We start from the raw sequence: 14696 nt of genomic DNA, 5'->3' as shown, positions 1-14696 counted from the left end.
CTTTACTTAAAGGGACATAATAGCCAAGATTAACCTTTAATGACTCCCTTAAAAGGACTATCCCAAATAACATTAAAAGCTATAGTCAACATTTCCTAACTGGAAGAGTGTAATCTTTTGGAGTTGCTGCTGTACATGGAAGTCAAAATTAAACTTTCATATTTAAAAAAAAAACTGCAATATTAAAGGAAACTTTCCGGTTTCAATTTGAGGTCTAATTTGTTGAAATTTACTGACATAGGCTCTGGAGTGTGCATGGGTCCTGGGAATTATATGACAACTGTGTTTGCTACAATGTTTGTAACAATATTATACATTTAGAGGTCAATTTAAAGGGACAGTCAAGTCCAAAAAAAACTTTCATGTTTCAAATAGGGCATGTAATTTTAAAGAACTTTCCAATTTACTTTTATCACCAAGTTTGCTTTGTTCTCTTGGTATTCTTAGTTGAAAGCTAAACCTAGGAGGTTCATATGCTAATTTCTTAGACCTTGAAGGCCGCCTCTAATCTAAATGCATTTTGATAGTTTTTCACCACTAGAGGGCATTAGTTCACGTGTTTCCTATAGATAACATTGAGCTCATGCACGTGAATTTACCATGGAGACAGCTCTGATTGGCTAAAATGCAAGTCTGTCAAAAGAACTGAAATAAGGGGGCAGTCAGCAGAAGCTTAGATACAAGATAATTACAGAGGTAAAACGTGTATTATTATAACTGTGTTGGTTATGCAAAACTGGGGAATTGGTAATTAAGGCATTATCTATCTTTTAAAACAACACAAATTCTGGTGTTGACTGTCCCTTTAATAACAGAAACAAATAAAAAAAAAATCAAATTGCCTTTTCTGTTGGAATAATTACATTTTAATTTTCACTTTGCTTTAAAATAACTTTATAAAATATTTTTCTTAGCAAGACACAAATTTACTGTTTATGGTCAAACCCTACTCTTATAAGACAGCAGAATTATCTTTCAGTTATGTATGATTTACTGCTTAAAGGGATATGAAACCCAATTATTTTCTTTCATGATTCAGATAGAACATAACATTTTAAACAGCTTTCTAATTTACTTTTATTATCACATTTGTATTTGTTCTCTTGGTATCTTTTGATGAAAAGCAGGGAAGTATGCTTAGGATCCGTCCCATTTTTGGAGCACTATATGGCAGCAGTTTTGCAAGAATGTTATCCATTTGCAAGAGCACTAGAGGGCAGCACTATTTCCTGCCATATAGTGCATCAGATGCTACCTAGGTATCTCTTCAACACAGAATATCATGAGAATGAAGCTAATTTGATAATAGAAGTAAATTGGAATTTTTTAAAAATGGTTTGCTCTGTCTGAATCACAAAAGAAAGAGTTTAGGTTTCATACCCCTTTAAGATCTATGATAAATCTTTTTTTAGAAGATCAATATTTATTGCACTCAACATTTGTGTTTCCAGGTGAAAAGAAAAGTTGTGTACAAATAAAACTGACTGAACAGCTAACAAACCATGGAACTGTGAGATCTACGTAAAGGTTTATGAGATGGCCGCTTGTTGTCATTTATAACCAATGGTATCCCAGGAACCAAGAGACAGAAGAGTGGATCTACTTGTGACATTAAGCACTAACTGAACCAAACAGATGTTGAGAAGCATTCTCAACACATTAGGAGCAACAACCGCTCATAAATGGGAATTCTATCATCTATGTAACTTTTCTCAAATCCTGTACCATGCCGATTTCAATCATGGCCTCAAGTGGCATCATGTCCCTTTACTGGGAAGTCTTTCCCCCCATGCCCACTTGTCGAGTTTACTGTACTCCTGTCTACCAAGATGGTCACCTGTTTGTTATTGGGGGTTGTAGCAAATCTGGACTCCCCATGGACACCATGGAAATGCTTGATGTGGCCTCCCAAACATGGACAGTGCTACCCCCTCTGCCCACTGCTCGGGCTGGAGCTGCTGCAGTATCTCTTGGTAAACAGGTGCTGGTGATTGGCGGTATGGACTCTGAGCAGTGCCCACTGGCATCACTGGAGATATATAACATGGATGAGGGCAAATGGGAGAAAAAAGCACCTTTGTGCCAACCATCAATGGGCATCAGCGCCACTGAGAAAGGTAAGATGTCCCCATTTGTATTGATGTTTTGACAGAGCATATTTGATATCTGATTCATGAACAAGTAACCTCAGCTATGTTTAATGTCATCCATATGATTTCTTTCAGCAGTGAAATATTTGGTAAGTATTAATTAACATATCAGATTTATCATATATATTTAAATAAAGAAAAACTTTATCTCTACACTAAATATTATCTACACATAAACCTCACCAAGAATATAATGGCCTCTAGTTATCAAAGTCTGGCGGACCTAATCCGACAGTGCGGATCAGGTCTGCCAGACTTCGCTGAATACAGCGAGCAATACACTCGCCGTATTCACCATTGCACCAGCAGCTCACAAGAGCTGCTGGTGCAACGCCACCCCCTACAGACTCGCGGCCCATGGGCTGCCAGCAGGGGGTGTCAATCAACCCGATCGTACTCGATCGGGTTGATTTCCGGCGATGTGTATCCGCCTGCTCAGAGCAGGCGGACAGGTTATGGAGCATCATAACTGGTGTTTCTGGCGAGCCTGCAGGCTCGCCAGAAACACGGGGCATCAAGCTCCATACGGAGCTTGATAAATATGCCCCAATGTCTCTCAAAATTAAAAAATAAATAAAAAGAATTGCAATATGGTTCAGTTTTAACCCTTATCCTATATCAAATCATACCCAAATAGGTTTAGTCCTAGATCTCTTGTTCACGGGTTCAAATCCAGGCAGGGCCATTTCAGTTTTCACTCCTTCTGAAGTCTATACATTGATTTGAGGAATAATAACCTTGTTTAAGCTGCTAATTATTGTTTAACTAAAAGGTCTATCAAGTAAACACTTGTAGGGCTTAGTTAATCAAACATAGCATACAATGTTCCCAGCTAGGTAACCTGTCCACCAGGTTCTGGGCAAGCAAGCAGTATCTGCTGTCTGCATTTAACATTGCCCAAACAAATGGTTGTGTAGCCCTATTATTTGCTCTTTAAGGACCAATTAAGCAAAAGTACAGCTTGTCAATCATTCTGGTCAAATCAGTTTGGGATGATTTAACTTAGAGAGGGTTTGGAGATGTTAAGAATTAGTGTTCCTACAACCCCTGCTTCTTCACTTGTGGTTTTCTGGCTCTTAAAAGTGATCCTACTCCGCATGGGCTTCAAGCAGGATAAATGGATCCCTTATATAGTATATAGTCTCTATAGTATGAACGACATATGTAAATACTACGGGCACGATCCGATATACGGCGTAGTTTTTGGTGCAAGCGAGGGAACCCATGCCGCCTGTAGTTTCACCTTGCACATCGGGGTATTACATATACGGTGCCGGCAGTTGCTAAAGTGCTTTAAGTCGGATAAACTAGCGATGTCCAGAAATTAGCGTAACTACAAATTTCTGGAGTCGCCAGTGACTTACAGCACTTTAGAAACTTCCGGCGCCTAAAAAAACTAACTAAAATATTAAATCTCCCGTAACTGTCTAACACGCCTCCCAAAAATAGCCCGACATGTATACCCCTTTATCCGCAATCCCCCCTCTCACTCCTAATAATAAATGTATTAACCCCTAGACTGACAACCCCCCACAACGCAATAAGCTTAATTATTAACCTCTAAACCGCCCTAGCCCACACCGCAATAAACCTATCCTAGTATTAACCCCTAAACCGCCGCTTCCAGAGCTCACCGCCACCTACATTATATGTATTAATCCCTAAACTGCCGCTCCCGGACCCCGCCGCACCTAAATAAATTGTTTAACCCCTAAACCGCCGCTCCTGGACCCCGCCGCTACCTACATTAAATTTATTAACTCCTAATCTGACCCCCCTACACCGCCGCCACCTACATTAAATGTATTACTCCCTAAATCTAAGTCTAACCCTAACACCCCCCTAACTTAATTATTATTTAAATAAATCTAAATCATATTAATATTATTAACTAAATTGTTCCTATTTAAAACTAAATACTTACCTATAAAATAAACACTAACGGCTAGATTTAGAGTTTTGTCGGTAACGACCCGCGTAGCTAACGCTGGCTTTTTTCTGGCCGCACCTTTTAAATAACTCTGGTATTGAGAGTCCACAGAATGGCTGCGTTAGGCTCCAAAAAAGGAGCGTAGAGCATATTTAACGCCACTCTCGATACCGGAGTTGCTTACGGAAGCGGCCAGCTTAAAAAACGTGCTCGTGCACGATTCCCCCATAGAAAACAATGGGGCTGTTTGAGCTGAAAAAAAACCTAACACCTGCAAAAAAGCCGCGTTCAGCTCCTAACGCAGCCCCATTGTTTGCTATGGGGAAACACTTCCTACGTCTGCACCTAACACTCTAACATGTACCCCGAGTCTAAACACCCCTAACCTTACACTTATTAACCCCTAATCTGCCGCCCCTGCTATCGCTGACACCTGCATATTTTTTTAACCCCTAATCTGCCGCTCCGTACACCGCCGCAAGCTACATTATCCCTATGAACCCTAATCTGCTGCCCCTAACACCGCCGACCCCTATATTATATTTATTAACCCCTAATCTGCCCCCCACAACGTCGCCTCCACCTGCCTACACTTATTAACCCCTAATCTGCCGAGCGGACCGCACCGCTATTATAATAAAGTTATTAACCCCTAATCCGCCTCACTAACCCTATAATAAATAGTATTAACCCCTAATCTGTTCTCCCTAACATCGCCGAAACCTAACTTCAAACATTAACCCCTAATCTGCCGACTGGAGCTCACCGCTATTCTAATAAATGTATTAACCCCTAAAGCTAAGTCTAACCCTAACACTAACACCCCCCTAAGTTAAATATAATTTAAATCTAAAGAAATTAATTAACTCTTATTAAATAAATTATTCCTATTTAAAGCTAAATACTTACCTGTAAAATAAACCCTAATATAGCTACAATATAAATTATAATTATATTATAGCTATTTTAGGATTTATATTTATTTTACAGGTAACTTTGTATTTATTTTAACCAGGTACAATAGCTATTAAATAGTTAAGAACTATTTAATAGCTAAAATAGTTAAAATAATTACAAAATTACCTGTAAAATAAATCCTAACCTAAATTACAATTAAATCTAACACTAGACTATCAATAAATTAATTAAATACAATACCTACAATTATCTACAATTAAACCTAACACTACACTATCAATAAATGAATTAAATACAATATCTACAAATAAATACAATGAAATAAACTAACTAAAGTACAAAAAATAAAAAAGAACTAAGTTACAAAAAATAAAAAAATATTTACAAACATTAGAAAAATATTACAACAATTTTAAACTAATTACACCTACTCTAAGCCCCCTAATAAAATAACAAAGACCCCCAAAATAAAAAAATGCCCTACCCTATACTAAATTACTAAAGTTCAAAGCTCTTTAACCTTACAAGCCCTGAACAGGGCCCTTTGCGGGGCATGCCCCAAAGAATTCAGCTCTTTTGCCTGTAAAAAAAACACATACAATACCCCCCCCAACATTACAACCCACCACCCACATACCCCTAATCTAACCCAACCCCCCCTTAAATAAACCTAACACTAAGCCCCTGAAGATCTTCCTACCTTATCTTCACCGTACCAGGTTCACCGATCGATCCAGAAGAGCTCCTCCTATGTCCTGATCCAAGCCCAAGCGGGGGGTTGAAGATGTCCATGATCCGGCTGAAGTCATCATCCAAGCGGGAGCTGAAGAGGTCCATGATCCGGCTGAAGTTTTCTATCAACGGCATCTTCAATCTTCTTTCTTCCGGATCCGTCTTGCAGACCTCCGACGCGGAACATCCTGCTGGCCCGACGGACTACCGACGAATGAAGGCTCCTTTAAGGGACGTCATCCAAGATGGCGTCCCTCGAATTCCGATTGGCTGATAGGATTCTATCAGCCAATCGGAATTAAGGTAGGAAAATTCTGATTGGCTGATGGAATCAGCCAATCAGAAGCAAGTTCAATCCGATTGGCTGATCCGATCAGTCAATCAGATTGAGCTCGCATTCTATTGGCTGTTCCGATCAGCCAATGGAATGCGAGCTCAATCTGATTGGCTGACCGGATCGGCCAATCGGATTGAACTTGATTCTGATTGGCTGATTCCATCAGCCAATCAGAATTTTCCTACCTTAATTCTGATTGGCTGATAGAATCCTATCAGCCAATCGGAATTCGAGGGACGCCATCTTGGATGACGTCCCTTAAAGGAGCCTTCATTCGTCGGTAGTCCGTCGGGCCAGCAGGATGTTCCGCTTCGGAGGTCTGCAAGATGGATCCGGAAGAAAGAAGATTGAAGATGCCGTTGATAGAAGACTTCAGCCGGATCATGGACCTCTTCAGCTCCCACTTGGATGATGACTTCAGCCGGATCATGGACCTCTTCAGCTCCCGCTTGGATGATGACTTCAGCCGGATCATGGACATCTTCAGCCCCCCGCTTGGGCTTGGATCAGGACATAGGAGGAGCTCTTCTGGATCGATCGTTGAACCTGGTATGGTGAAGATAAGGTAGGAAGATCTTCAGGGGCTTAGTGTTAGGTTTATTTAAGGGGGGGTTGGGTTAGATTAGTGGTATGTGGGTGGTGGGTTGTAATGTTGGGGGGGGGTATTGTATGTGTTTTTTTTTACAGGCAAAAGAGCTGAATTCTTTGGGGCATGCCCCGCAAAGGGCCCTGTTCAGGGCTGGTAAGGTAAAAGAGCTTTGAACTTTAGTAATTTAGAATAGGGTAGGGCATTTTTTTATTTTGGGGGTCTTTGTTATTTTATTAGGGGGCTTAGAGTAGGTGTAATTAGTTTAAAATTGTTGTAATATTTTTCTGATGTTTGTAAATATTTTTTTATTTTTTGTAACTTAGTTCTTTTTTATTTTTTGTACTTTAGTTAGTTTATTTCATTGTATTTATTTGTAGATATTGTATTTAATTAATGTATTGATAGTGTAGTGTTAGGTTTAATTTTAGGTATTTTATTTAATTAATTTATTGATAGTGTAGTGTTAGGTTTAATTGTAACTTAGGTTAGGATTTATTTTACAGGTAATTTTGTAATTATTTTAACTATTTTAGCTATTAAATAGTTCTTAACTATTTAATAGCTATTGTACCTGGTTAAAATAAATACAAAGTTACCTGTAAAATAAATATAAATCCTAAAATAGCTATAATATAATTATAATTTATATTGTAGCTATATTAGGATTTATTTTACAGGTAAGTATTTAGCTTTAAATAGGAATAATTTATTTAATAAGAGTTAATTAATTTCGTTAGATTTAAATTATATTTAATTTAGGGGGGTGTTAGGGTTAGACTTAGCTTTAGGGGTTAATACATTTATTAGAATAGCGGTGAGCTCCAGTCGGCAGATTAGGGGTTAATGTTTGAAGTTAGGTGTCGGCGATGTTAGGGAGGGAAGATTAGGGGTTAATACTATTTATTATAGGGTTAGTGAGGCGGATTAGGGGTTAATAACTTTATTATAATAGCGGTGCGGTCCGCTCGGCAGATAAGGGGTTAATAAGTGTAGGCAGGTGGAGGCGACGTTGAGGGGGGCAGATTAGGGGTTAATAAATATAATATAGGGGTCAGCGGTCTTAGGGGCAGCAGATTAGGGGTACATAAGTATAACGTAGGTGGCGGTCGGCAGATTAGGGGTTAATTATTGTAGGTAGCTGGCGGTGACGTTGTGGGGGGCAGGTTAGGGGTTAATAAATATAATATAGGGGTCGGCAGTGTTAGGGGCAGCAGATTAGGGGTACATAAGTATAACGTAGGTGGCGGTCGGCAGATTAGGGGTTAAAAAAATTTAATTGAGTGGCGGCGATGTGGGGGGACCTCGGTTTAGGGGTACATAGGTAGTTTATGGGTGTTAGTGTACTTTAGAGCACAGTAGTTAAGAGCTTTATAAACCGGCGTTAGCCCAGAAAGCTCTTAACTACTGACTTTTTTCTGCGGTTGGAGTTTTGTCGTTAGAATTCTAACGCTCACTTCAGACACGACTCTAAATACCGGAGTTAGAAAGATCCCATTGAAAAGATAGGATACGCAATTGACGTAAGGGGATCTACGGTATGGAAAAGTCGCGGCTGAAAAGTGACCCTTTCCTGACTGACTCCAAATACCGGCGGTAGCCTAAAACCAGCGTTAGGAGCCTCTAACGCTGGTTTTCACGGCTACCGCCAAACTCCAAATCTAGGCCTAAGATAGCTACAATATAATTCATAATTACATTGTAGCTATTTTAGGATTTATATTTATTTTACAGGCAACTTTGTATTTATTTTAACTAGGTACAATAGCTATTAAATAGTTAATAACTATTTAATAGCTACCTAGTTAAAATAATTACAAAATTACCTGTAAAATAAATCCTAACCTAAGTTACAAATACACCTAACACTACACTATCAGTAAATTAATTTAAAAAATTAACTACAATTATCTAAAATAAAATACAATTAACTAAACTAAACTATAGTACAAAAACAAACAAACACTAAATTACAAAAAATAAAAAATATTACAAGAATTTTAAACTAATTACACCTAATCTAAGCCCCCTAATAAAATAAAAAAGCCCCCCAAAATAATAAAATGCCCTACCCTAAACTAAATTACAAATAGCCCTTAAAAGGGCCTTTTGTGGGGCATTGCCCCAAAGTAATCAGCTCTTTTACCTGTAAAAAAAAACAAAAAAGAACCCCCCCAACATTACAACCCACCACCCACACACCCGTACTCTAAAACCCACCCAATCCCCCCTTAAAAAACCTAACACTACCCCATTGAAGATCACCCAACCTTGAGCCGTCTTCACCCAGCCGGGCTGAAATCTTCATCCGATGGGCCAGAAGAGGACATCCAGACTGGCAGAAGTCTTCATCCTATCCGGGCAGAAGAGGACATCCGGACCGGCAGACGTCTTCATCCAAGCGGCATCTTCTATCTTCATCCATCCGACGAGGAAAGGCTCCATCTTGAAGACCTCCAGCACAGAACATCCTTCTAGGCCGACGGACTAACGACGAATGAATATTCTTTTGAATGATGTCATCCAAGATGGCGTCCCTCGAATTCTGATTGGCTGATAGGATTCTATCAGCCAATCGGAATTAAGGTAGGAAAAATCAGATTGGTTGATTTAATCAGCCAATCGGATTGAAGCTCAATCCGATTGGCTGATTGGATCAGCCAATAGAATTAACCTCGCAATCCAATTGGCTGATTAAATCAACCAATCATATTTTTCCTACCTTAATTCCGATTGGCTGATAGAATCCTATCAGCCAATCAGAATTTGAGGGACACCATCTTGGATGATGTCATTTAAAGGAATATTCATTCGTCGTTAGTCCGTCGGCCTAGAAGGATGTTCCGCGCCGGAGGTCTTCAAGATGAAGCCGTTCCTCGTTGGATGGATGAAGGTAGAAGATGCTGCTTGGATGAAGACGTCTGCCGGTCCGGATGTCCTCTTCTTCCCAGATAGGATGAAGACTTCTGCCGGTCTGGATGTCCTCTTCTGGCCCATCGGATGAAGACTTCAGCCCGGCTGGGTGAAGACGGCTCAAGGTAGGGTGATCTTCAATGGGGTAGTGTTAGCTTTTTTTAAGGGGGGATCGGGTGGGTTTTAGAGTAGGGGTGTGTGGGTGGTGGGTTGTAATGTTGGGGGGGGGATTGTTCTTTTTTTTACAGGTAAAAGAGCTGATTACTTTGGGGCAATGCCCCACAAAAGGCCCTTTTAAGGGCTATTTGTAATTTAGTTTAGGGTAGGGCATTTTATTATTTTGGGGGGCTTTTTTATTTTATTAGGGGGCTTAGATTAGGTGTAATTAGTTTAAAATTCTTGTAATATTTTTTATTTTTTGTAATTTAGTGTTTGTTTTTGTACTATAGTTTAGTTTATTTAATTGTGTTTTATTTTTGATAATTGTAGTTAATTTATTTAATTAATTTATTGATAGTGTAGTGTTAGGTGTATTTGTAACTTAGGTTAGGATTTATTTTACAGGTAATTTTGTAATTATTTTAACTAGGTAGCTATTAAATAGTTATAAACTATTTAATAGCTATTGTACCTAGTTAAAATAAATACAAAGTTGCCTGTAAAATAAATATAAACCCTAAAATAGCTACAATGTAATTATTAATTATATTGTAGCTATCTTAGGGTTTATTTTATAGGTAAGTATTTAGTTTTAAATAGGAATAATTTAGTTAATAATATTAATATTATTTAGATTTAATTAAATAATAATTAAGTTAGGGGGGTGTTAGGGTTAGACTTAGGTTTAGGGGGTAATACATTTAATGTAGGTTGCGGCGGTGTAGGGGGGTCAGATTAGAGGTTAATATATTTAATGTAGGTGGAGGCGGTGTAGGGGGGTCAGATTAGGGGTTAATAAATTTAATGTAGGTTGCGGCGGGGTCTGGAAGCGGCGGTTTAGGGGTTAAACACTTTATTTAGGTGCGGCGGAGTCCGGGAGCAGCGGTTTAGGGGTTAATACATATAATGTAGGTGGCGGTGGGCTCCTGGAGTGGCGGTTTAGGGGTTAATACACTTTATTAGGTATTGCGGAGGGGGATTGCGGTTGACAGGTAGATAGACATTGCGCATGCGTTTTTTGCAGGAATTTTAGGGCGTTACGTTGCTCCCATACTCAGCGCAAGGACTGCTACGGCTGCTTTTGATGGCGAGGGGAAAATGGAGTAAGATTTCTACATTTACGCCACATAAGGCCTTGCGCTGGATATTGTTTTATATGTTAGTCTATGAGTGAAAAAACTACGTCTGACGGGTGAAATATACGTGCCGCATTTATATGCGGTGCTGTATATAGTATACCAAACCCGCGCAAAAAACAGCGTCGCCGGCTTTTGCGGGCGACGCTGCATATCGGATGGGGCCCCAGAATTAAATTAGTAAAATTATATACACAGTAATGCCGACTAGTCTAATGTAACTGAATTACATTTTTGACTTAGGTCCTCAAACACGTCTGAAATATGCTTTACCCATAAACATGACCATTGTTATTACATGTTATAGCAAGTGACTCTAGATTATCAAGTAAAAAAGCTGCGAGAACCATGAGGACTGAGCCAAATAAAAAGTCAAGTGAATGACATTTTTACAAAAGATAAACAGTCTTGCATGGTCTCCCTGGCAACAGAAGTGATGGTTGCTATGGAGCCACATATATTTCAATGACCCAGACGCTTTTGCACTTACAGAATAATTAGGGCAGATTTTTATGATTATTATTAAAGTTCCGAGAGGTTATGAATAGTGAACAGTTTTAGGCTCCCACTGGTTTAATTTCTCAGTATGAGCCTCATGCTACCACCTTGGTCATTAATATTCTGCAGTTTTCCATTGTGCAGTTCCAGGTTTATGCTGTCAGTACAGACCCATTATCCTGTTCTGATTTTACAGTAACTAACTAAATCTACATTTATAGTTATAAACACTTCCCACTAGAAAGGGCGCTTACAATGGCTGCAAAAAACTAATTCTTGCCCATGGAAAAAACTGGAATCAGAATACAGTAATTTTATTAGATACATACACAGGTGTAGAAATGTACAAACATATATATACATACATACACATATACACACATATATGTGTACAAACATGTAGACATATCTATATACACACATACAAATGTACACACATGTGCACAAGCATACACACATATATACATACATACACATATACACACATATGTGTACAAACATGCAGACATATCTACATACACACATGTACAAATGTACACACATATTTACATTTGTACACACATATACAAACATACACACATATATACACATATATACATACATATGTACAAACATCCACACATATATACATACATATGTACAAACATACACACACATGCACACATACAAACATAACACATGCACATACAAAGTTACACACATGAATAAATACACACACACACATATAAACATAACACATGCACATAAAGAGTTACACACAGGAATACACACATGCACACATGCATACTAACATACACATATGCAAATACAAAGTTACACACTTGAATAAATACATACACACACACATACAAACATAACACATGCACATAAATAGTAACACATGTGAATACATACACATATGCACAGACACACAAACATAACACATGCACATAAATAGTAACACATATGAATAGATACATACACACACGCACAGACACACACAAAAACATAACACATGCACATTCAGAGTTACACACATTAATAAATACACACACACACATGCACACATACAGGCAAACATAACACAGAGTTACACACACACATAAATACATAGATACACACACATGCACATACAGAGTTACACACATGAATAAACACACACACAGAGACACACACATGCATGGACATAAAGAGTTACACACATAAATACATACACACAGAGTTACACACATGAATACATACATACAGAAACACAGAGTTACACACATGAATACATACAGACAGACAGACAGAGCTACATACATGAATACATACATACATACACACACACATGCACATACAGAGTTGCACAAATAAATACATACATACATACACACATGCACATACAGGGTTACACAGATAAATACATAAATACACACACACACATGCACATACAGAGTTACACAAATGAATATATACACACATGCACACATGCACATACAGAGTTATACAAATGAATACATGCATACATACATACACACACATACACATACAGAGTTACACAAATGAATACATACATGCATACATACAAAGACACACACTCATGCACATACAGAGCTACACAAATAAATACATACATACATATACACACACACATGCACATACAGAGTTACACAAATGAATACATACATACACACATGCACATACAGGGTTACATAAATAAATACATACATACACACACACATGCACATACAGAGTTACACAAATGAATACATACATACATGCACACATGCACATACAGAGTTATACAAATTAATACATGCATACATACATACACACACATGCACATACAGAGTTACACAAATGAATACATACATGCATACATACAAAGACAAACACACATGCACATACAGAGTTACACAAATAAATGCATACATACACACACATGCACATACAGAGTTACACAAATAAATACATACATACACACACACACACAGACATGCACATACAGAGTTACACAAATGAATACATACATACATACACACAGACATATGCACATACAGAGTTACACAAATAAATACATACATATATACACACACACATGCACATACAGAGTTACACAAATTAATACATACAAACATACACACACACATGCACATACAGAGTTACACAAATGAATAGATACATACACATGCACATACAGAGTTACACAAATGAATACATGCATACATACACACACATGCACATACAGAGTTACACAAATGAATACATACATACACACACATGCACATACAGAGTTACACAAATGAATACATACATACACATACAGAGTTACACAAATTAATACATACATACATACACATACACACACATTCAGAGTTGCACAAATGAATACATACATACACATGCACATACAGAGTTACACAAATAAATACATACATACACACACACACACACACACACACACAGACATGCACATACAGAGTTACACAAATGAATACATACATACATACATACACACAGACATATGCACATACAGAGTTACACAAATAAATACATACATACACACACACACACACACAGACATGCACATACAGAGTTATACAAATGAATACATACATACATACATACACACAGACATATGCACATACAGAGTTACACAAATAAATACATACATACACACACACACATGCACATACAGAGTTACACAAATTAATACATACATACACACACACACACACACACACAGACATGCACATACAGAGTTACACAAATGAATACATACATACATACATACATGCACACAGACATATGCACATACAGAGTTACACAAATAAATACATACATACATACACACACACACATGCACATACAGAGTTACACAAATTAATACATACATACATACACACACACATGCACATACAGAGTTACACAAATGAATAGATACATACATACACATGCACATACAGAGATACCCAAAGGAATACATGCATACATACACACACATGCACATACAGAGTTACACAAATGAATACATACATACACACACATGCACATACAGACTTACACAAATTAATACATACATACACATACAGAGTTACACAAATTAATACATACATACATACATACACATACACACACATTCAGAGTTGCACAAATGAATACATACATACATACACACACATACAGAGTTACACAAATGAATACGTACTGTACATACATACACACACATGCACAACAGTTACACAAACGAATGCATACATAAATACATAGACACACACACACATACAGAGTTATACAAATAAATACATACATACATAGACACGCACACACAGAGTTACACACATGAATGAATACACACACACACACAGAGTTACAC

General features: G+C 37.9%; 1 protein-coding gene across 1 annotated transcript in view; it reads left to right on the top strand.

Annotated features, from left to right (window-relative positions):
• The first annotated feature begins 1516 nt into the window (after positions 1-1516).
• The window catches only part of KLHDC8B (kelch domain containing 8B), a 260084-nt gene continuing 246904 nt past the window's right edge, over positions 1517-14696 (top strand). Inside the window, exon 1 of the mRNA XM_053688954.1 lies at positions 1517-2117. Coding sequence (XP_053544929.1) covers positions 1727-2117 — 391 coding nt within the window. The 5' untranslated portion in view covers positions 1517-1726. The remainder of the gene's footprint in view (positions 2118-14696) is intronic.

The sequence above is a fragment of the Bombina bombina genome, chromosome 7 (assembly GCF_027579735.1).
Source record: "Bombina bombina isolate aBomBom1 chromosome 7, aBomBom1.pri, whole genome shotgun sequence".
Classification (NCBI taxonomy): domain Eukaryota; kingdom Metazoa; phylum Chordata; class Amphibia; order Anura; family Bombinatoridae; genus Bombina; species Bombina bombina.
The sequence above is the reverse complement of the archived record's forward strand: the minus strand, read 5'-3'. Positions and strand labels throughout refer to the sequence as shown.